The following is a 24,144-nucleotide window of genomic DNA, read 5'->3' on the forward strand; positions in this document are numbered from 1 at the left end:
TGGCAGGCGTGAAACTACGGTCTGGTTAGGTGCTTAAGTTACTCTCTTTCAGAGCCAGGTCAGTGGGAGTGGCCCTCTCACTGTGCCCTCTGAGAGATGGTATTTAAGATGTGGACATCACGTGGTTCGGAGTTCCGGTCCAGTATGATGTGCTAACTTCATGGTCCTGGTCCTCCTGACCAGCCCCCAGGAAGGCTATGGCCTGGGGTGCGGATCCACCCGACTTTAATGTCTCGGGGCTGGCTAGCCCGAGGCAAGGAAACTAAAGGAGGATTCTGAGGTGGTTGGGTGCCGTCTCCAGTTCGGGAGAGAACCAGAGTACTTCGAGCATTCCGGGGAGGACTCTTTAGAAAAACACCATGTACGGGTTAGCTTTCTTAACAAGAGCCTGGAAGGGCTAAAGTAACCGAGAGAATCCGCTCTTGTGGATATCGCCAAGCAGGCTGAAAGATCCAGGTATCCTACACGTGTTTCAAGTTTAGTTTCCCTACATGTTCTACAACAACGTCTGTGGGAGAGACATTATTTTGTACGTTCTACAACAACGTCTGTGGCAGAGACTTGTTCCTGAGTAAGCACCTTGTTGGCTGCTAGGCCTTGCGAGCCCTTGTACACACGGTCAGACATTCCGACGGAAAATGTCCGATCGGACCGTGTTGTCGGATAATTCGACCGTGTGTGGGTTTCATCTGACTTTTTCCGTCGGAATGTCCGACCAACAAAGTTTGAGAGCTGGATATAAAAATGAACGTAGTCCCGTAACTAAATAACATCATCACGTTACGAACGATCGGATTTTCCGACGACTTTGTCCGATCGTGTGCCTGCAACACCAGTTTTGGACAAAATCCGACGGATTTTGTTGTCGGAATTTCCGACCGTGTGTACAAGGGCTGAGAGAGGGACTGTCCAACCTGGGTGACCATCCAGCTGTGAATGGCTATTCTCTGGATGCAGTCAAAGTAAGCAAGTTCTTCAAGGTTTTTTGACTTTGACACTAAGAGTACCTGAACCTCCTTCCCAACCCTCTGATCCCAAGTTGAAAGACTGTTCAATTGACTGAATTTTGCAATTAAAATCCATTCAAGTGGATCTGTTGTCAGTCTCAAGTTACTGGGCTATTTACCACAGGACATCCCCTAGACGTGCCAGAAGGAGATTAAAAGGTAACGGCAAGCCCAAAAATAACCAGCAGCTCCTTTCGGGGGTTAGTGTTACATTGGTTTAACTTGTTGCCTGGAACTGCTCTTTTCAATAAACGGAATTTTGCCCATTCAAGTGTAAGTTCCAGAGCTGTCAGAGCTTACACAGATAATGGCCTTCCCCACACCCCATTTAATAATGCTCGAGCTTGGTGATTGGCTACTCAGGTCACGGACTTGCAATCATGGGGAAAGAGAGGAGGTGACATGCTCCCTCACACCCATCAGGTGAGAGGCATTGAAGTGTGGTGAAGGGTATCTGTGAAGGGGCAAGGGGAATTCAGTGAAAATTGAATTTTTTCCTAAATGGTCAAGTGCTAGGTGTACTTAAATACAATAGACTAATCTGTCTGCTTTTTCTCTGAAGTCAACTAATAGAAGCATTAGTAATGAGTGGGTATAATTTTCACACCTGATCACTTGTCCTTTTGTATTCCTATGGAACCTTCTGTGTGTGGTGGAACCACTGTGTATTTAGATGTGTTAATCCACCAGTTTTGTTTGTCGGGTCCCATGATCGAAAATTCTGCCTCTGTTTCTATTGCCAAGTATTATATTAGTTGTATAATATGTTATTCTGTTGGCTAAGAACGAGAACAAAAATGTTAGTTAAATGGTTACAGCACTGTATAAAAAAAATAGTATCCCATCCTCCTGTCCTTCATATCAAATTTAGTTACTATAGCACAGACCTTTACATTGAGAGAAATAAAATTCTCGCTACCTGGCCTGACCAGGGTTGGCACAGTATTTCTGTATTTTGGTGTCCTCTACAGTATAATGGTATAGGGGCCTGGTTCAGCTATAGAGGATTGTGTGAGAAGAGGGAAAAAAAGCACTAGGTAGGCATAGTGTAGCACAATTTAATAAAGATCTAAAAATCTATATAAACAACAGTAGCACTCACAAGTGGATGGGGTAAAAGATGACAGTTTGAATGGGAAGTCCAAGTGTAAACCGAGAGCTGAGGTTTCTGTCCGAGGTTGTAAGAGAGCAGGCCGTATGGAAGGAGTGAAATGAGCCTGGGATCCGTCCAGGGGGAACCGGCGTCAGGCTGCCCTATGTGGCCGTGATGGTGTGTCCGGTGTTCGGATATCCATCCAGAGAATGTGTATCCAGCTGGAGTGGAGAGAGAAGATGTCAGTCCATCTGCTGTGAGAGCCACAGTGTAGCGCTGTAGTCTATTGTGTTTTATAGAGTATTAGGGTTGATTTACTAAGACTGGAGATTACAAAATCTGGTGCAGCTGTGCATGGTAGCCAATCAGCTTCTGATTTCAGCTTGTTCAATTAAAGTTTGGCAATGAAACCGGGAAGCTGATTGGTTTCTATGCAGAGCTGCACCAGATTTTGCACTTTTCAGTTTTAGTAAATCAACCAAACTGTGTCACTGACAGTCTACATTTTAACCTCAACACTTGCCCCATACCTATCATAGGGAATAAGGGTAATAGGCCATTTCTTTATTGTGCATCAGAGGACACAGAGCCTCAGTATTCACTGATGGGTTATATAGGCACCACTAGGTGATGGACACTGGCACACCCTAGCCAGGAAGTTTAGCCCCCTATGTAACTCCTCCCCTAACTGGGAGTATCTCAGTTTTTTCACCAGTGTCTTAGGTGTTGGTCATGAGTAAAGATGTGCTGTGCTGAACTCCGCTGGAATATCCTTCTGGGGCAAGCCACACAGCTGAAACCATTCAAAGTGCTTTTCTAGGCCGAATCAAATAGTACCTGGGCCTCATGCCCAAAGAAATGAGGTTCTGCCTGTAATGTTTTTCTTTTTAGAAAACTGGACCCCGGTATCCAGTATTTGTTTTTTTTTTTTATCCCTGGTGGAGTGCTTTACAGGCCTAGAGCTAGGATCCCTCTTTTTTAAGGAGACACTAGTCCCTGAAGATTTTTTCAAATGGAGCCCACCATGAGAGGTGAAGATTGGGTCTGTTACCACATAACCCTGCAGCTGGATAAGTGGAATCACCCAGATAAACATTTTTTCCCTCCTAAAAAGTTTTCAACTCTTTATCCTATGGAGGAAAAGTTCACAAAGATGTGGGGTATTCCGTCAATTGACGCTGCTATCTCCACTGTGAACAAAAATTTGACTTGTGCGGTTGACAACGCTCAAATGCTTAGGGATCCAACTGATAAAAAGATGGAATTCCTGTTGAAAAATGTTTTTGCCTTGGCAGGTTCAGTAGCTCAACCTGCAGTGGTGGCAACTGGGGTATGCCAATCCTTAAGAGATCACTTGAAACAGGTGCTCAAGGTTTTCCCTGAACAGCAGGCCCAAGAATTAGCCAAGCTGCCAGCAGCCTTGTGTTTTGCGGTTGATGCAATCAGAGATTGTATCCTTCAGACCTCTTGTCTTACGCTTGGGCTGGTACATGCGTATAGTCTTGTGACTGAAACATTGATCAGCCGAAACTCCATGCAAAAAGCTCCTGGCAGGGTTTCCTTTTCCCGGGGAAAGGCTGTTTGGGGATGACTTGAACAAATATATACAAAACATATCAAGTGGGAAAAGTACCCTTTTGCCAGTTAAGAAACATAAATGTCCTTCATTTAAAAGGACTCTTTCTCCTGTGCCTGGGGCATTAGCCTCCAGGTAGTCGCAATGGCCTCCACCGTCAGGTTCAGGAGGTAAAACTCAAAGTCAACCCCAAGGACAAAACAAATCCTGGGGGAGGAAATCTACAAGACAGAACGCTAAAGCTTCTTTATGAAGGGTCGTCCCCGCTCATTCGAGTGAGGGGAAGACTGCTACAGATCTCAAGAGTCTGGCAGGAGGAGTTTCAGGACAGATGGGGATCTCCACAATAACTCTAGGTTACAGACTAGAGTTCCGAGAATTCCTGTCTACTTGTTTCCTTGTTTGTCTCTTTTCCAAGCGTTGGATCGACTTCTGTCGCAAAAAGTAATCATGGCAGTTCCAATGCAAGAGCAGGGGTTGGGCTTTTATTCAAACTTTTTCACAGTGCCAAAGCCAAATGGAGATGTAAGACCCATCCTGGATCTCAAGGGTCTAAATCAGTTCCAAAAGATTTGATCTTTTCGCATGGAATCAATTCGATCACTAGTCTCCATCCTACAAGGAGAACTTCTGGCATCCATAGACATCAAAGATGCTTACCTGCATGTACCTATTCCCCCCCCCCCCCCCCCCATCAGAAATATGTGCGTTTCCAAGTGGAAAAAGGTAATTTCCAGTTTGTAGCTTTGCCTTTTCGACTAGCTACTGTACCTCGGGTGTTCACAAAGGTCCTGCCTCCTCCTCTGGCCAGATTAAGGGCCCACGGTATAACAGTTATAGCGTACCAGGCGACCTGCTCTTAATAGACGAGTTGTAGCCCATTTAGACCAAGGCTTGGTCACCACAGTCAACTACCTGGAATACCTAGGTTGGGTTCTGAACCTAGAGAAGTTTTCTTTAAAACCAGTAAGAAGAATAGAGTACTTGGGTCTAATCATAGAAAGGGTGTTTTTTCCCAAGGCAAAAATCAGTGCAATAAAGGTGCTGGTTCAGCTAGTCAGGGCAAAGAAGAGTCCTTCTATTTGCCTTTGTATGTGATTGTTGGGAAAGATGGTGGCTTCGTTCTAAGCAGTTCCCTATGCTCAGTTTCATTCAAGACTGTTGCAATAGTCTCCAATAGTGCGCCGGAGCCTCATTTGGTGGTTGGAACCCGAGAATCTGCAGAAAGGGAAATCCTACCAGTCACCTGGAACGTGGTAACAACAGATGCCAGCCTTTCGGGTTTTGCTGTTATGGAAGAGGCGACTGTCTAAGGGAAATGGTCCAGGATCGAGAAGACCTTACCCATCAATATTCTGGAGAGTCGTGCGGCATACCTGGCCCTAAAAGCCTGGATATTCAGGTTGCAGGGTTGTCCTGTCAGGGTCCAATCAGACAATGCCACAACAGGGGCTTATATCAATCACTAAGGGGGCACCAGGAGTCGTGCAGCCCAAAAATAGGTAAACCAGATCCTAATCTGGGCAGAAAAGCATGTGCCGTGCATATCGGCAATCTTCATTCCAGGGGTAGAGCACTGGCGGGCGGACTATTAAGTCATCAGCAGTTGTTCCCAGGGGAATGGTCTCTTCACCCTGACATCTTCCTGGCCATATGTCGAAGATAGATCTGTTTGCGTCCAGGTTGAACAACAAGATCGACAACTTTGTGTCAAGAACAAGGGGTCCATTTGCACACGGGATGGATGTGTTGGTGACTCCATGGCATCAGTTTTCACTGATTTATGAATTCCCTCTATTCTGCTGCTACCACGACTTCTTCGCAGGATCAAGCAAGAAAAGAAGTCGGTGCTTCTAGTGGCCCAGAAGATCTTGGTATGCAGAAATAGTGAAGATGGCGGTAGGATCCCCATGGTCCCTACCACCAAGTCTAGACCTGCTATCGCAGGAATCGGTGTTCCATCCTACCTTTCAAACGCTAAATTTAATGGTTTGGCTATTGAAACCCACATTCTGAAGAGTCGTGGGCTTTCAGGCCCAGTAAGTTCTACCTTGATTAATGCAAGGAAGCCAGCTTCCTCAGTAATTTATTATAGAATCTGGAAGGCATATGTCTCCTGGTGTGAATCCAGGGGTTGGCATCCCAGAAAGCATGTCATAGGGAGAATCCTTGCTTTTCTGCAAATGTGTTTAGAAATTAAGCTGGCCTTGAGTACTATCAAGGGCCAGGTCTCAGCCTTGCCGGTTTTGTTTCAATGTCCGCTTGCTTCACATTCTCTTGTCCGAAGCTTTATACAGGGGGTAACACTGCTTAATCCACCGGTTAGAGCACCCCTGAACTCCAGGGACCTGAATTTAGTTCTGGCATTACAGAAACAGCCTTTTGAGCGGAATGACATATTCCTTTGGTCATTTTGACAAGGAAGCTAATTTTTCTGGTAGCCATTTCTTCTGTGAGAAGGGTATCACAATTGGCAGCTCTTTCTTTTGTTTGTGTTGCCTGAAGGTCCTAAGATAGGGCAGGCATTGTCGAAATACACCATTGCTAAATGGATTCAGCAGGTAATTTTTCAAGCTTATGGTGTAAAGGAGAAAACTCCAACTTTTCAAATCAAAGTGCACTCCACAAGGGCTGTTAGTGCTTCATGGGCAGTGCATCACCAGGCCTCCATGGCTCAGATCTGTAAGGCCGCAACTTGGTCTTCAGTCCATACAATCACCAGATTCTATCAGGTGGATGTGAAAAGGCATGAGGATATCATCTTCGGACGCAGTGTGCTGCAGGCCGCAGTACAGGGTCCTTAGGTCTGATTGCTCCCTACTTTTGTTTGTGTCCCCTCCCCTCAGGTGGCATTGCTCTGGGACATCCCATCAGTCAATACTGAGGCTCTGTGTCCTGTGATGTACGATAAATAAAATAGGATTAGGAATAGGACAGCTTATCTGTAAAATCCTTTTCTTAGAGTACATCAGAGGACACAGAGCTCCCGCCCCTCTTCTTTGGGTATATGTATTACACACGTATTGCTTTACTACAAAATTGAGGTACTCCCAGTTAGAGAAGGGGTTATATAGGGGGCTAAACTTCTTGTCTAGGGTGTGCCAGTGTCCATCACCTAGTGGTGCCTATATAACCCATCAGTGAATACTGAGGCTCTGTGTCCTGTGATGTACTCCAAGAAATGGATTTTACAGGTAAGCTGTTATAAAAAAAAATCCTATTTTTCTTCTGGGGCATAAGAAAACTAGTGAGCTCTGTATTTCCGGGTGATTAGGGTGACTAGTTTTGTTTAGAAGTTGCACTACTCTTTAAATTAGTATGTTCTGTGCAGCAGGAATATCATTCACTTTTGTTCACAGTATTGTTGAGAAATTGTACTATTATTTATACTGGTAAGTTCTGTGCAGCAGGAATAACTGTTCACTTTGCAAGTGCAGTTGAACTGTGCAAGGGAATTACCCCTAGAAAGCAGTTATTTTTTTTTTTTTCTTGTGATTGGGTATTCTTTTCCTATCAAAACTTCAACACATCCATCAGGCTCTGGGGAAAATTACTTTTCAGAGTGCAACTTCACTTGGAATGTGAATAGTGTCTGATGTCTAGTTCACTGATTTGCTTGACCATGAATTTGCAGCAAAACAAGCAATCTACGGTGATCAGACCTTTTCCACAGATCACTAGTCCTCAGGGGCAGCCCATCCATTAAGGGCACACGGGTGCCGCCCCCTCTATCCACGCCACCCCCCCTATATGGTTAATGGATAGATTCATGCATTGCATGAATCTATTCATGGCCGCCACAGCCACCCCCTATTCATGCATCTGGCCCCTCTCAGGACACCGGGCAATTGAATTACAGTGGGGGGGGGGTTGAAGCACCCAATTAGAGCCGTAGGCTGGACTCGGAGTGCAGAGAGTTGCACTCGGAGCCCACCCAGATGTGTTAGAAAAACAAATGAATATTCGCTTTTCTAACACTGAATCACCTCTCTGCCACTCAGGAAGCATGAGTCTGATACCCATTTTCTAACTGGCTGAAAGGTCAGGCGATCCTATTGGACACGAGGGGAGGAGACGCACGGTGGAAGCCGCCATGATCTCAGACGAGAAGAGGACACAGAAGACGCTGCCAGATGCCCGCCGTAGCCTGATCCCCTGCCCGATGTGCCTGCTGATCCCCCCACTGTGTGCCTGCTGATCCCCAATTCTGCCAGTGCCAGTGGACCGGCAGACAGCAGGGAGTGGGTTTGAGGTGCCACGGGGGGGGGGTGCTGCCACTGGTCCTCTCCATAACCTGGCATGTAGGTAATTTCTCAGTTGACTTTGCAGTGCATCAGAGGTCCTTCCTCAAACCCTGTTCTCTTCTGATGCACATGTCCCCCACCCATATGCATGTACAGTGCCTTGAAAAAGTATTCATATCCCTTGAAATTTTCCACATATCACCATGTTACAACCAAAAACATAAATGTAAGGAAAATGATAAATGGTTTTCAAATTGTGTTACAAATAAATACCCAAAAAGTGTGGCGTGCCTTTGTATTCAGCCCCACTGAGTCAATACTTTGTAGAACCACCTTTCTCTGCAATTACAGCTGCAAGTCTTTTTGACTTTGTCTCTACCAGCTTTGCACATCTAGAGAGTGAAATTGTTGCCCATTCTTCTTTGCAAAATAGCTCAAGCTCTGTCAGATTGGCTGGAGCGTATCTGTGAACAATAGTTTTCAAGTCTTGCCACAGATCCTCAATTAAATTTAGGCCTGGACTTTGACTGGGCCATTCTAACATGAATATGCTGTGATCTAAACCAGGGGTCTCAAACTGGTGGCCCTCCAGATGTTGCGAAACTACAAGTCCCATCATGCCATTGCCTTTGGGAGTCTTGCTCTTAACTGTCAGCCTTGCGATGCCTCATGGGACTTGTAGTTTTTCAACAGCTGGAGGGCCGCCAGTTTGAGTACTCTGATCTAAACCATTCCATTGTAGCTCAGCTTCCAGCAGGTCGTTGTCCTGCGGGAAGATGAACCTCCTCCCCAGTCCCAAGTCTTTTGCAAACTCTAATGCTGCATACACACGACCGGGCTTTCCAGCAGAAAAGGTCCAACGGAATCATTCCGTCAGATATTGCAATCACATGTGGGCTTCATGTGACTTTTTTCTTCAAAAATTCAGATGGACCTAGAAATAGAACATGTTTCAAATCTGTCCGATGGAATCAGTTTATATCTTGAAAACCGTTCGTCTGTATGCTGGTCCGACGGACCAAATACAAAGGGATGCTATTGGCTACTGGCTATTGAACTTCCTTTTTCTAGTCCCGTCGTACGTCATCACGTTCAAAACAAACGGACTTTGGTCCGTTCGTGTGTGGGCAAGTCTGTTCAGTCGGAAGTCCGTCAGGAAGACTGTCGCAGCTTTTCTGACAGAAAGTCCAGTCGTGTGTACGCGGCATTACAGGTTTTCTTCTAAGATTGTCCTGTATTTGATTCCATCCATCTTCCCATCAACTCTGGCCAGCTTCCCTGTCCCTGCTGAAGAAAAGCATCCCCACAACATGATGCCACTACCATGTTTCATGTTGGCGATGGTGTGTTCAGGATGATGTGCAGTGTTAGTTTTCTGCCACAAATAGCATTTTGCTTTTAGGTCAAAAGTTCAGTTTTGGTCTCATCTGATCAGAGCACTTTCTTCCACATGTTTTCTGTGTCCCCTACATGGCTTTTCACAAACTGCAAACTGGACTTCTTATGGCTTTCTTACAACACTGGGTTTCTTCTTTCCATTCTTCCATAAAGGCCAGATTTGTGGTGTGCACGACTAATAGTTGTCCTGTGGACAGAATCTCCTGCCTGAACTGTGGATCTCTGCAGCTCCTCCAGAGTTGCCATGGGCCTCTTGGCTGCTTCTCTGATTAATGCTCTCCTTGCCCAGCCTGTCAATTTAGGTGGATGACCATGTCTTGGTAGGTTTGCAATTGTGCCACACTCTTTCCATTTTTGGATGATGGATTGAAAAATGCTTTTTGCGATTTTCAAAGCTTGGGATATTTTTTTTAGAACCTAACCCTGCTTTAAACTTCTCCACAACTTTATTCCTGACCTGTCTGGTGTGTTCCTTGGCCTTCATGATTCCGTTTGTTTACTAAGATTGCCTAACAAACCTCTGAAGGCTTCATAGAACATCTGTATGTATACTGAGATTAAATTACACACAGGTAGACTCTATTAATTAGGGGACTTCTGAAGGCAATTGGTTCCACTAGAATTTAGTTAGGGGTATCAGAGTAAAGAGGGCTGAATACAAATGCACGCCACACTTTTCAGTTATTTATTTGTAAAAAATGTTGAAAACCATTTATCATTTTCCTTCCACTTCACAATTATGTGCCACTTTGTGTTGGTCTATCATATAAAATCCCACTAAAATAAATTTACATTTCTTTTATTACATCAGGGGACACAGAGCCGTAGTAATAACTATGTGGGTTATATCGGCAAATCAGGTGCTGGACACTGGCATGCCCCTTAAGGCGTGAACTTCCCCCATATAACCCCTCCCATTACTGGGGGTCCTCAGTTTTTTCGCCAGTGTCTAAGGTGTTGGGCACTTGTAAGGATGTGTGTACTGAGCTCCACGGGTAGTAATCCTTTGATGAGAGCCAGCCATCCTGACCGGATCCGTTCTGATGTCTCCATAATGGACTAAATGAACGGTACCTGGGCCTCGTCATCCGAAGACACAAGGTTTTGCTTGCGAATGCTTTTAAAGCTGGGCCCTGGGATCCAGTACTTTTTGGTAGCGAGGCCAATAAAAGTTTACAGGCAGGGTCTTCTCGCAGAACCAGGATTGCGGGATTTCCTGAGTGTACTCCTGTTCCTGAAGGTTTCCTTTCAAGGTCTCGGAGCCTACCGTGAAGGGCGAAGATTGAGTTTTTTATCCCTGATAAAACCCTGCGGCGAGGAAAGGTAGGGGAGGTTTTCTGCAAGGAATCTCTCCTTCCATGTATTGTGTTTTGAGCACTCACCATTCTAACGCTGGAAATAGCAGAAGCTTTCACTCTCCTCTCCGCTCAAGTCAACTTAGGCCCTCAGGTATGAAGAGGGGTTCTGATCACTTCCTGGGCCCCCAGATTGGCAGTTTTTGACTCCTTGAATGACATCCAGCTGCCTCTTTTTTCTTTAAAAAAAAAAAAAAGTTTTTATTTGGGCAAATCGTGGCTGTTTTACCCCCCACCCCATCGCCAGGATGCCGGCGCTCACACACTTCCCTGTTGAAAGAGGAAGGGGGGCCATTTTCACGTGGGGGGCATGGCTAAAAGGCGTCAGATGCCAGCCACACGTGGAGGAATTAATTTAAGCTACACAGGCACCCCTGAGAGGTAAAAAGAAAAATACGGCCAGTCAGATGAGTCGTCAAGGGTAGAACACTTTTGTCCCTGTGTATTTCATACAAACAGGTTTTTTCTTCTACCATTTAAAAGATTATTGCTATGATGTCTCTCCATAGTAGGACTAAACATAGCAGATTCCCATCTAGTCCTCTAGGCCCTTTTGTTGAGGTGCAGGAGGCTGGGGATCAGGTAGATCTTCCCAAATATTGGAAGATACTTATTTTTCCTCTTCAGAGGATCCTAATGCCGCGTACACACGAGCGGACTGTATGGCGTACTTAGTTTGTCATACAATCTGACGGACAGTCCGTCGTACTTTCGACTGAACGGACTTGACCACACACGGATGCACAAACAGTCCGTCGAAAGCTTGCGCGGTGACGTGTACAGTACGTACGACGGGACTAGAAATAGGAAGTCCAAGACACAGCAAAGCACCCTTCCGCCGTGTAAATCCTTTCTGGGCATGCACCATTCTTAGTCCGTCGAACTAGCATACTGACGAGCGGATTGTCCGCTGAAACCAAAGTACGACGGACAGAATTTCGAAAAATCCGAAATTCTTAGTACGCCGGACTGCACGCTGAAAAAGTCCTCTGAAGCCCACACACGAGCGGATTGTCCGCTGAAATGTGTTTCGACGGACTAAGTACGCCATACAGTCCGCTCGTGTGTACGCGGCATAACATGGAGGGAGTAGCCACACAAGTCAGGAGTTTTGTCTACTCCCTTACTTAACCATTTTGTTGCCTGCAGCACAGGCTCTTGAGGTATCTACCTCTAATAGGGTTAATTTGAACCTCCCCCACCTGGGGATGTTTTTCCTATTCATGCATATCTATGTATTTTGAATGGGAACATTTCTATGAAAGAAATGGGGGGTTCCAGCTATTAATGCTGCAATCACCTCAGTGAGCAGAGTCTCACATGTCCAGTTAATAATGCACTGATTTTAAAGGATCCAGCAAGTTAAGGTTGGATTTTCCTTTTAAAGACAAGATGTCTTTTGCAGTTCTGGCTGCAATTGGAGTAACTCAGTCCATTAACCCTTTAACGTCTGCTCCACTATTTTGGTGGAGCACATTTTGAGTCAAGCCAATGCATTGGAAGATGGACTCCAAGGGGTTAAGGAACAGGTGTGAGATACCTGAAAGTTCTGCCTGATCAGCAGGCCCGGCAAGGGGCTGGTGTATTTGTTTTACAGATGCTATGAAGGACTCGGTCGTTTAAGCCCTATGGTGGACTGTCCTGACAGTATTCAGTCTGACAGAGCCAGGGCGGTGGCTTACATTGATCACCAGGGGAGGCATGAGAAGTCGTGCAGCCCAAAAAGAGGTGATTAATGTTCTAGCTTTGGCAGAACACAACACTCCTTGCCTATCTGCAATTTTAATATTTCAGACGTACTACTTGAGACACCAACAATTATTTCCGGGAGAATGATCTCTTCACCCCGACATCTTCCTAGCAATATGTCAGATGGAGTATTCCAGACATGGACCTATTCGCATCCATATTCATTAATAAGGTCGACAACTTTATGTCAAACAAAGGGTCCGCTAGCAGGCAGAACAGACGTATTCGTCTTCCCAGGGGATCAGTTCTCACTGATCTATGCATTTCCTCCAGCTCTGCTACTTCCGCACCTTCTCCACAGGATTAAGCAGGAACGGAAGGAGGTGATTCTGGTGGCCCCAGCGGGTCCCAGAAGATCTTAATTTATCGAGATCATAAAGAGGGCAGTTGATGTCCTTTGGACTCTGCCTTTATAGCCAAACCTTCTTGCACAGGGTCTGGTATTTCATCCTACTTTACGGACAAGGAGTTTAACAGGTTTGACTGTTGAATCCCACTCTATAAAAGATCGTGGGTGATCTCCTTCAGTAGTGTCTACTTTGACTAATGCCAGGAAGCAGGCTTCCAGAATCACTTACTATAGAATCTGGAAGGCATAGGTTTCTTGGTATGGATCCAGGGGTTGGCAACCCAGGAAGTATGTCAAGAGCCAGATCCAGGCCGTGTCGATGTCTTTTCCTACGGCCTCTTGCTTCCCACTCTTGGTGCGTAGCTTATTCAGGAGGTAACACAGTTTATTCCCCCTATCAGGGCACCTCTAAATCCTTAGGATTAAAAAATTGGTCTTGTCGGCTTTGTTAAATCAGCCGTTTGAACCTTACGAGAAATTCTCTTGGTTCTTTGACAAGAAAAATAATATTTTTTGCTTGCCATTTCTTCTGCTAGAAGAGTATTTGAACTAACGGCTCTGTCTTGTAAGAGCCATATTTCATCATGCCTAAGGACAAGGTGGCTTGATGTCCTCATCCTGAATTCTTACCAAAAGTGGTAACAGGTTTTAATTTAAACCAAGATATTATTCTTCCTTCTTTCTCCCCAGAAGCCTTCTGGAGAAGAGAAAGCACTACAGCCTCTTGATGTAGTAAGAGCGATCAGAATCTATTTAGGGGCGACCGCTCAGGTTCGCAAAACACAGGTTTTGTTTGTACTGCCAGAGGTTCCAAGATATGGATAGGCAGCATCAAGATCCACTATTTTCCAAATGGATTTGTCAAGTGATTGATCAAGCTTCAGCTTAAAGAAGAAAATTCTTCCTTCTCATATTAAGAGCACACTCATCCAGGGCAATTAGTGCCTCTTGGGTGGTGCATCATCAGGCCTCTATGGCTCAGATCTGTAAGACCACAAAATTGGTCTTTGTTTCAGACGTTTATCCGATATTAAAGGTCACAAGGAGATTGCCTTTGGGCACAGCATATACTGCAGGCTGCAGTATGAGTCCTCTGGCCTCCTGTTTCCTTGATTCTGTCTCCCCCTTCAGTTGCCATTGCTATGGGACATCCCATATAGTTATTACTATGGCTCTGTGTCCCCTGATGTAAGAAAAGAAAATAGGATAGAACAGCTTACCTGTAAACTCATTTTCTTTGATGTACATCAGGGGACACAGAGGTCCCTCCCTTCTTCTTCCTATACACTTTGATTGCTTGGCTACAAAACTGAGGACTCCCAGTAATGGGAGGGGTTATATGGGGGAAGTTCACGCCAGTGTCCAGCACCTGATATGCCGATATAACCCACATAGTTATTACTACGGCTCTGTTGGGCATCAAAGAAAAAGATTTCACAGGTAAGCTGTTTTAAAAATCCTACTTTTTGGTTGGTAACATGAGAAAATGTGCAAAGTTTCAAGGGGTATGAATACTTTTTGAAGGCACTGTAATATAACAGCACTTGACCTTATGGGTGTGTCATATCATCATAAATGTGGGTGTCCTAATTTAGATTCTACTTTCTAACTTCTGATAAAGAGTTTTGTCTAAATATAAGTTTATGCACTATATCATCAATTCAATATACTATCTGAATGGCTACTTGATGGTAGTGGGTTTGTTCTGAACAATAGGATTGCTCTTTTGTCACTCGCTATGCTTCTTGCATTTTGCGGATAAAGTTAAAACCAGTCCTCCCCTCTCCTGCTGTTGAACTGTACAGTTTACCAGTTTAGAACCATAAGAGACAGGGAAGCTCCTGGAGCTGGAGTCAAAGTTTGAAGAAAATCCCTTTTGAACCTTTAACTTTAACAGGCGTATGCTATCAGGCTGCACAAACTGTAAAGAATGTGAGTTTATGTTAGTGCTTTATGACCATTTGAAATGACCATGTGCCAGCAGCATGCTTGAGAATAGGACTACTGCTCTCACACCAAGTGCAGTGGTCTAGGTCTACAGTGGACCTACATGCACCCTGAACATTTCTCCAATCAACAACACTATACTCTGTACGCAGTGTTGTTGGTTGGAGTACTGTGCAGAGTGCGTGTTCAACCACTGGAGACCCGGATTATGGGGGTAGTGGTCCAGGTCCTAAGCATGCTGTCTGAACAGGGAAAGTTTATAGTATATAGTAGTAAATCACTAACATATTTTCAAGCGCCTTTTAAAATATCTCACATGTTCTTTACTTTACTGCATTTAATTGACTGCATGACCCTATTAAGAGGGTCAATTGGGCTCCAAGAAAAAGCAAGCAAATGTAAACTGTAAATATCCTCGTTTCACCATATGATAAATGCAGCCCTACATAATGCATTACACCCATATACCTGTAGATACACAAAATATATTGTTTGTACTCCACAATAATATTGAAATTTTCTTTATTTTAGGGGAATATGGCATCCCAAAACCGTGGTACTTTCCATTCTTGGCAACCTATTGGGTTACCTTTGAAAATTATTGGGAAGGTGATGGTAAGAAATATCCTGTACTAATCTTTCTGAATGAGAATATGTAGGCATTGTGTGACTGCATAAAAAGATTAAATTTAGTACAGTGGGAATATTATTGAGTGGCTTTGAACTTCTAATTGGCCTATAATTATTTCATAGAATTACTGGGCAATGACTCATCCGAATGACTTTGATGCTAATGAGAAATTTCAAACAGAGAAAAACTTGTCTAATTTTAGTGTCATGTAATAAAAAGATAATATGGTAAAGTCTTGGAAAAAGTTAAGATTTATTTTTTCATGATAATCTTAGAAATGCAGGGATCTAATATTAAAGCTGAACTCCAGGTTGGCATTTAAATACACAGATGAAATACACATATGAGAGCTGTTTTACCTGCCAAAGGATTTGCATTTCTGTCCATCCAATCCTGAGCTTTACACAGCTCCACCGCACAGCAGGGCAGGTGACATATCTTACAGGTCTTGTTACTATCACTCCTTGTGACTGGACAGTGAAAGAAGAAGCAGCAGGCAGAGGAGCTCATCTCTCTGTCACTCTGCTCTCTCCTGCTATTAGCATTTCCCTTGACAGCTCATAAACACAACTGTACAACTATCAGGCTCCTTTTGCTGCTCCTCCTTCTCCCAGTCAGAGCACTGCTGCACAGGGACTGCAAACGTTTGATAGCAAGTCAAGTTTAGGTAACTGCACTGCTTGCATTTAAAAATGCATATAAAGGGGCATTCTGGCCGTTTAAAAAAAAAAAAAAGTCAGCAGCTACAAACACTATGGCTGCTGACTTTTAAAAAGGACACTTACCTATCCAGTGAGCCTGCAATGTCGGCCACCTCAAGGCCGATCCGACCATTGGATTGGCATTCTAACTAAGGGAAACAGGCAGTGGAGCCTTGCAGCCTCACTGGCCGTTTCCTACTGCGCATGTGCGAGACGCGTGGCACTTTGTGAATGGCCCCGTTGTTTCCTGGGACATATGCATGTGCCCGAAGACAACAGGGCCGCTCGTCGAGGAGGAAGAATTGAAGAAACAGAGCATCAGAATAGGAAGAGGCAGATTAGGAAGACTGCCTAGCAACAGGGGTTTCTGGTTAGTAAATTATTTTTTTTCAAATGTTTTTTTTTTTTATATTTTTTTAACAATAATAATGTATTTTTTTTTTTTTTGTGGCCCTTCACTTTAACCGTGCATTTACAGTTACAGAGCTGCTTTGATTTCTGACTTTTATATATTCTCAGGGTTCATCTTTTAAAGTAGAGCCACAGTTAGAAGTTTTTTATTTTTTATTTACTTATTATTTATTTATACGTTTTACATAGAACAGGTAAGGGTTAGAACTTTTCTCAGGTTTTTATTGCTGTCTTCCCCCACTGGGGAAATTTCATCAGAGACATAACAGGAAGTGAGATGATCTATTTTCAGTTTGGGGGGGGGGGGGGGATCACTCTTTGCAACTACCCAACTAGAAATTAGAATCAACAAGAATTTTGTCTTGAGTTCTACTTCAGAGAAAACCTGCATTTGTGTTTAGAATCTAATATCCTATTTGACAGTTGATTTGAAATAAGTAGCCTATAGCTTTCAATGTAATGAGCCTTATTGATAAGAGATGACAATCACTCACCCAATCTGGCCAATTTCAACTAAATAGAGAGGCAATCTCAGGTTCATGAGCCCTGTGTATGAGCTTTGACCAGCCACTCTTAAAATCCCTTTCACACTGGAGGCGTTTTTCAGGTGCTTTAGCGCTAAAAATAGCACCTGTAAAATGCCTGATCTGCAATCCCAGAATGCTTTCACACTGGGGAGCTGCGCTGGCAGTCCTGCAAGCAGCATCTTTGTGGCGTTTTAGGAGCGGTGTATACACCGCTCCTAAAGCGCCCCTGCCCATTAAAAACTAATGTGCAGCACCACCGAAACGCCTGTAAAGCAGGCACTCTTAACTCTTCGCCTGCTAGCAGCTAAAAAGCATCTCTAAAATGACACTAAAACTAGCAGTGCCTCCGCGCTCTGTGTGAAGAGCTCAGTTAGACCCCTTTCACACTGGGGCATTTTTCAGGTGCTTTTGGGTTAAAAATAGTGCCTGTAAAGCACCTGAAAAACACCTCCCCTGCAGTCCCAGTGTGAAAGCCCAGTGCTTTCACACTGGGGCACTGCGCTGGCAGGATGTTAAAAAAAAGTCCTGCAAGCAGCATCTTTGGGGCGCTCCTGCCCACTGAAATTAATGGACACTGATGCGGAAGTGCCTGCAAAGCTCTTTGGCAACGGTGCTACATGGGCGCATTTAACCCTTTATTCGGTCGCTAGCGGGGGTTAAAGGTGCCCCGCTAGCAGCCGAATAGCGCCGTTAAAGCTAGCCACGCTTTACCGTCAATGCCCATCCGCGTGTGAAAGCAGCCTAAGAAGTCCTAGCCTTTACCCACTTGTCTGTGTAATTCCCTTCCTATTTTCCTTATCTACCACCATTGTATACCAAAAGTCCAAAAACATTTTTTTTTAGGAGACAAATTCACATTTTACAAATGATGAAGAGTCATAATAATGAGTCAAAATTGAAAACAGAAATAAAACAATCAACCAACACCCACCACTGTGATAAATTGACATGATTTATTGAAAGTTTGTAATGCAGTAGATGTGCAGATAGACAAGAGCTCAACACAACCTGAGAAGTTGCCAATAGCTGGATTTCAGCCATGTACAGGTCCAGAAACACAGATCTCTTTTGCTAGTTGGTTTTGTATTTCAAATTCACAATATATAAAGCTGAATTCCAGGCATACTATGGTGGTTATTTATGAAAGGTAAATCCACTTTGCACTGCGAGTGCACTTGTAAGTGCAGTCGCTCTAAATCTGAGGGGTAGATCTGAAATGAGTGGAAGCTCTGCTGATTTTATCATCCAATCATATGCAAGCTAAAATGCTGTTTTTTTTTTATTTTCCTTGCATGTCCCCCTCCTATCTACAGCGACTTTACTTCGAAGTGCACTTTCAGTGAACTTTCAAGTGCACTTGCAGTGCAAAGTGTATTTTCCTTTAGTAAATAACCCCCTATGAGTTGAGTTCACTTGAGGTGCATGACACCTCCTGGGCTTAGCTCTATTATTTATATCTTACAATTTTAAAGTTTGCCTGGAAGGCAGCTATTGCTGTAGTTCTGGGTGAGCGACAATGATTCTTCTGAGCTCTGCATCTTGAACAGGAGAGTCACTGCAGCTGCTATGCTTGCCCATTCCCTCCTCTTGCCCAATCACAGAGGTCTAGGTATTATGTGAACAAATTCACAAACTACAAAGGCTTCTGTGAATGAGCAGCAGATGGGAGGGGCGGGCATTGCGGCTCTGTGTGTTCTCTCACTCTCTGTCATACAGCTCCTTGGACTTAACTTATAGTATGCCTTCCCTTTTTACAAAGTGGCTTTAATAACTATTCGTTGTTTCAAATATTTTTTCCTAAAAAAAAGTGCATAACAAAAGATTGTCCCCACAGTCTGTCTGCACAAAGAGCTGGTCTATACAGGTGCATCTCGTAAAATTTGAATATCATTAAAAAGTAAATTTATTTCAGAAATTCGATTCAAAAAGTGAAACTCATATTTTATATAGATGCATTACTCACAGAGTGATATATTTCAAGCATTTCTTTCTTTTAATTTGGATGATTATGGCTTACAGCTAGTGAAAACCCAAAATTCAGTATCTCAGAAAATTTGAATATTGCATAAGACAAATAAAAAAAGGGTTTTCAGTACAGAAATGTTAACTGAAAAGCATGTCCATGTACAGTATAGTATGCAAGCAATACTTGGTCGAGGCCCCTTTTGCATGAATTACTGCATCAATGTGGTGTGGCATGGAGGCGATCAGCCTGTGGCACTGCTGAGGAGTTATGGAAGCCCAATAATGTCTGGGAGGACAACAAGGAGAGGGAGACGTTCCCTTGTCACTGTAAGGGGGCCAGCAACAAATTTGTCCACATGTGGACATGGTGGTCACTCCTCAGGCAGGACATAATTTCCTCTGTTTAGTGAGTTTGCCCATGCTATCCAGCCACAGCATGCAGAGGAGGTGGTGGACTGGCTTACTAAACCTTCATCATCCTCCTCATTCTCTGCCATGCAAGCAGAGACAAGTGTGCAGTCCTCTGCAGTTGCCAGAGTGGATAAACCTGCCTCCTTATCCACATCTATTCCTGCCATAGCCCCAACATCAGTCATTGAGGAGTTAAGGGTCTTATTTGACCAGAGTGTCAGCCACTTGCTCCTTGATGATGCCCAGCCATTACTGGATTCAGATGTTGGTTCTGTGGTTGAAAATGACAGGAACATGAGCCTAGAGAGATGGAGGAACACTGGTAGACAAATTGGCATTCATGTTCCCCAAGCCGCAGCGTATTGCCAAATTGTCTCCAGTGGTAATGATGAAGATGGCGGATATGGAGATGATGATGATGAGGTCACTGATGCAATTTGGGTGCCAGATTGAGCAGAGGAGGAAACTGAAGTTGAGACAGCACAACCCCCAAGGAGGCCAACATCAAGAGATAGTAGAGTTCTGCAGCTGTTATCTCCCGGCCCACTCCCCAAAGCTCAGCTGTCTGGGCCTTTTTTCAGCACTTTTGCAGCAGTTCGCACTGTTGCTATCTGCAAACTATCTCAGGCACATCAAACGTCGCAAATGCACCAACCATATGCATATCATTGCAATTTTTTTTTGCCTTCATCAAGAGCACCTCTATAGGATTACAGTGGGCACCCCCAACACACAAAGAGTAATTTTTCTGCACCTGTTTGACAGGTGCATATGATTGCAATTTTTTGCAGCAAGGCCAATTCTTGCTTTCATCAAGAGTACCTCTATAGGGTTACAGTGGGAAGACGCCACCAACACCCAAAGACCAATTTTTACACACCCGTTACTGGTATCCAAATTCAAAGTGACACTAAAATGTATCCAAAAAATCTCTAATCTTGTTCCCAGTGTACTACATTGTGGCATCATCATACACACTGACTCCCCAGCTGTTGCTGAGCAAAATAAAGGCAGCTTGCAGGGTAATTTTTTTGGCTTTATAAATGCAATTATTGCTGCAGCAGATTCTAGACATGGTACAGATCTGCCACTTTACAGGTAGACTAATGTCGTGTACACGCGTACACACGTAGCGGACTATCCGGCGGACTTCCCGCTGGACTGTCCGCCGGACTTTCCGAACGGGCTACTTGCCCACACACGGCACTTTTTCAGCGGACTAATACGGCGTACTAAGTCCGCCGGACTATCCGCCGTACTTTTGAAATGAACGGACTCGCTCACACACGCGGAGGAAAGTCCGCTCATTTTGAGCGCGTCTCCAGGTAGGCGGGGCCCGCGTAGGAGACGTCGCTGGCCCCGCCACCTGGTTTGAACTACAGGTTTTTTTTCCCCACCTCGTTTTTATCCCTGTCAAATGGGATGTAGGCCTTCCTGGGGGGCTTATGAGATCCGTACTATAGTGTATAATTATCTTGGGTACAACTGCCTGATCTCTGAAAGGTTTAACCGCTATACTATAAGCTGTTTTTTGTGCTAGGTTGATGATATGCTTTTTGCCCGGTGCTGCCGGGCTGGACGCCTGAGGCTCCAACCCTATATCACCTGTGTTGTTATGATTACATTATATATTTTCTATTTCTGTTTTTCAGGCTGTTCGCCCCGTTAGGGCGAGTCCCTGACTGAGTACCTTGGGCGCTCAGTTCGGGACCCAAGTGTTTCTTGTTTTATAGACTACTCCCACCCTCCCCTCTTGCTATCCCCCTCACTTCTCTCCTAATTTCCCTGCCTTTTGCCTTTTCCTCTCTCCTTACCTTTATCTGTGATTTCTGTTTCTCTCACCTGGGGCCATCTCGTGCAGTAATTGCCAGTCCAGTCACCTGCCCTTTCAAATTTTTTGTGGTTTTTCCGAGGGGGCCTTAAGGTCATCTCCCTCAATGTGCGAGGTCTAAATGTCCCAGAAAAATGCTCTCGGCTGCTAGCTGATCTGCAGAAATGTAAAACCCAAGTTGCTTTTTTTGCAAGAAACACATTTTAGGAGTGACACTGTCCCTAGATTGACCAATAGAGTCTTTCGGTTAGCGTACAACAGTGCCTTGCCTGTTACAAAATCCAAAGGGGTCAGCATTCGGATTGCCAAGTCGTGCCATGGTCCTTTGGTGAGGTGCGTATGGATGCTCAGGGCCACTTTCTCTTACTTAAGGGAAAGATTATGAATGTGCAGGTCCTGGTCTTCGGAGGGGGTCTCAATTTTGGCCATGGACTCTTTGCTAGATGTGTCGCGTGATTCCTCTCACCTTGCATACTCTCATTTGAAGCGCTTAAAAGCAGAATTGCAGCTTCTACATCTAATGGATCCCTGGAGGTTACTGTATCCCCAAGAGTGGGATTACGCCTATTTTTCACCGTTCCATCATACTTACTCACGCCTTGATTATCTTAAGATCACACGCAGAGATTTGCCTAGAGTTGAAACCGCACTCATTGATGTCATCTTATTTTCGGACCATGCCCCGGGCCATTTGACACTCCAAGTGGGTCCAGTTACACTGAGCCCCCCGTCTTGGCGGCTGAATGAAGCACTGTGACAATCAGAAGATACGAGGTCTGAGCTGCAGACTGCCCTGACGGAATTCTTCTCCCTTAACCAAGATTCGATTGACAACCCTTTGATACTCTGGGAGATGCATATGCCTTTTGCCCGAGGGGTCCTGATTAGCATGGGGTCCAGAATTAAGCGGGAACAAACCTGTCGGACAGAGGAGCTCTTGTCAAAGCTGCGCAAATTAGAATGCTCTCACAAAGCGAGCCTTGCGAGTCCACCTGCCAGGACGTTATCAGGGTTCGAGAGGAACTTCGGTCTCTTCTCTTTCATAAAAGAAACAGAAATTAGCATGGGTTAGTTGCACCATATATGATTACTCTAACAAACCAGGTACATTACTGGCTCAAGCTCTATATGGGCCCTGAACCAGAGCTTTTATTCCCTCCATCATGGCCCCCACCAGGCAGAGATTGACTACATCCACTGCCATGGCGGCAGATCTCTGCACCTTTTATCAAGGACTTTACAATCTCAGTCAGTTTTCTGCAGTGGGACCTCCCACAACTGCACTATCGGCAATTCAGCCCTACATAGCATCTTCGGGCATACCATTTCTTTCTTCTGAGGTGTGGGAGGCATTGGAGGGAACCTATTACAGCAGAGGAGTTGGGGGCAGCCCTAGCAGATTCCAAGCCCAAGCAAGCCCCTGGCCTGGACAGGCTCACTCCGGCTTTTTATAAAGTATTTCTTGAGGTTCTGTCCCCGCACTTTGTTGCTGAGCTCAACTCCCTTAAAGAGGGACAATCCATGACCGTAGATTCTTTGAGAGATTACATCTCTTTGATCTCTAAGGAAAGGAAGGAGCTCTCCCAATGTGGAAGCTATCGGCCCATTGCCATATTAAATACTGACTTTAAGCTATTTTCAAAAATATTGGCTAACATGCTGCTTCCCCACATTCCACACTTAATTTACAGAGACCAAGCGGGATTTGTTCCTTTGAGGGAACCTCGAGACAACACCATCCGGGGGGGGAAACTGATCCATGCTGCCAGAACTGCCCGTCACCCCCTTCTCTTGCTGTCTATGGATGCGAAGAAGGCTTTTGATAGGCTGAGCTGGCAGTTTATGCATGCAACATTGGAACATGTTGGGCTATGGTCTTCAATGATGAGCTGGATTTCCTCTCTCTATTCACGCCCATCAAACTTGCTCAGATTTTTTTCACGATCACAAACAGAATGTGGCAGGGCTGTCCTCTATCACCTCTAATCTTTATCCTCTCCTTGGAACCCTTCTTGTGTAGGGTATGGCTAGACCCTGGAATCCTGGGCTACCAGAAAGCCTCTGGGGTGCATAAGGTGGTCGCTTTTGCAGATGATTTGATCTTCTTTTTGTCTGACCCACTGGTGTCTGTAACGAAGGCACATTTGGCACATTGTCCAACTTTCAAATTATCCTGTCGAAGTCCTCAGCTCTCCCCATCTTGCTAGATCATGTCATGGTTGATAGCGGATAACATCGGGCGCCCATCGGAAAGGAAAGGAGGGACGGAGGCTATCCAGGAGTTAACATTACCTCAGACCTTGGTGCCCTTTATCAAGCCAATTTTGATCCACTGCTTACGTGAGTGAGGTCTGATCTCTTACACTGGCATACGCTTACATTGACATGGTTCGGTCACTGTAATGCCCTAAAGATGACCTTACTACCTCTGATCCTGTACTTGATGCACTCGCTCCCTATCCTTCTGCCTCCCTCCTTTTTCAAACGCATAACCGGTTCTTTTTTTGGTCTGCTTCAGGCCACCTGTTGATTGCAGTTGTACCATACACCTTTTCCAGCTGGTGATCGATTTTCTATATTAGGCACGTCTGCCTGTCGGAGTTTCTGGTTTATATTATTCATTCGTTTACTGCTCCAGATGTGGTCATCGAGGTATATCATCATACCATCACTGTTTTCTATTAAAGACCTGCTGGATTGGATGGTCTGTTTGACCCACCACTATACGGCATGTGTCAATCTTCTGTGGCAAGAGTACCCAATCTTCCTGTTATCTATGCATATTTATGAATGGCATATGGAGAAATCTGTCCATCCTTGTTTACCATCATTTGAAGAGGCATCACTCCTTTGTTTCCTTTAAATAGGACTATATAGCACTTTAAAGAGGAACTTTCACTCACATTGTTTACCACGGACTGTTTACTGCTCTGGTTTTTCACAGAAATC

The 24,144-nt window shown here is 44.7% G+C and overlaps 1 protein-coding gene across 2 annotated transcripts in view; it reads left to right on the plus strand.

Moving 5' to 3' along the window:
• ABCA4 (ATP binding cassette subfamily A member 4) overlaps positions 1-24,144 on the plus strand; it is a 442,076-nt gene that overhangs the window by 226,622 nt on the left and 191,310 nt on the right. For both annotated transcript variants that reach the window (XM_077452886.1, XM_077452887.1), the window contains exon 19: positions 15,250-15,333. In XM_077452886.1, the coding sequence (XP_077309012.1) occupies positions 15,250-15,333 (84 nt within the window). The remainder of the gene's footprint in view (positions 1-15,249; positions 15,334-24,144) is intronic.

This window comes from Lithobates pipiens, unplaced genomic scaffold, assembly GCF_037356315.1.
Source record: "Lithobates pipiens isolate NorthernLeopardFrog02 unplaced genomic scaffold, aLitPip1_a1.2 Scaffold_23, whole genome shotgun sequence".
In the NCBI taxonomy this organism is placed as follows: domain Eukaryota; kingdom Metazoa; phylum Chordata; class Amphibia; order Anura; family Ranidae; genus Lithobates; species Lithobates pipiens.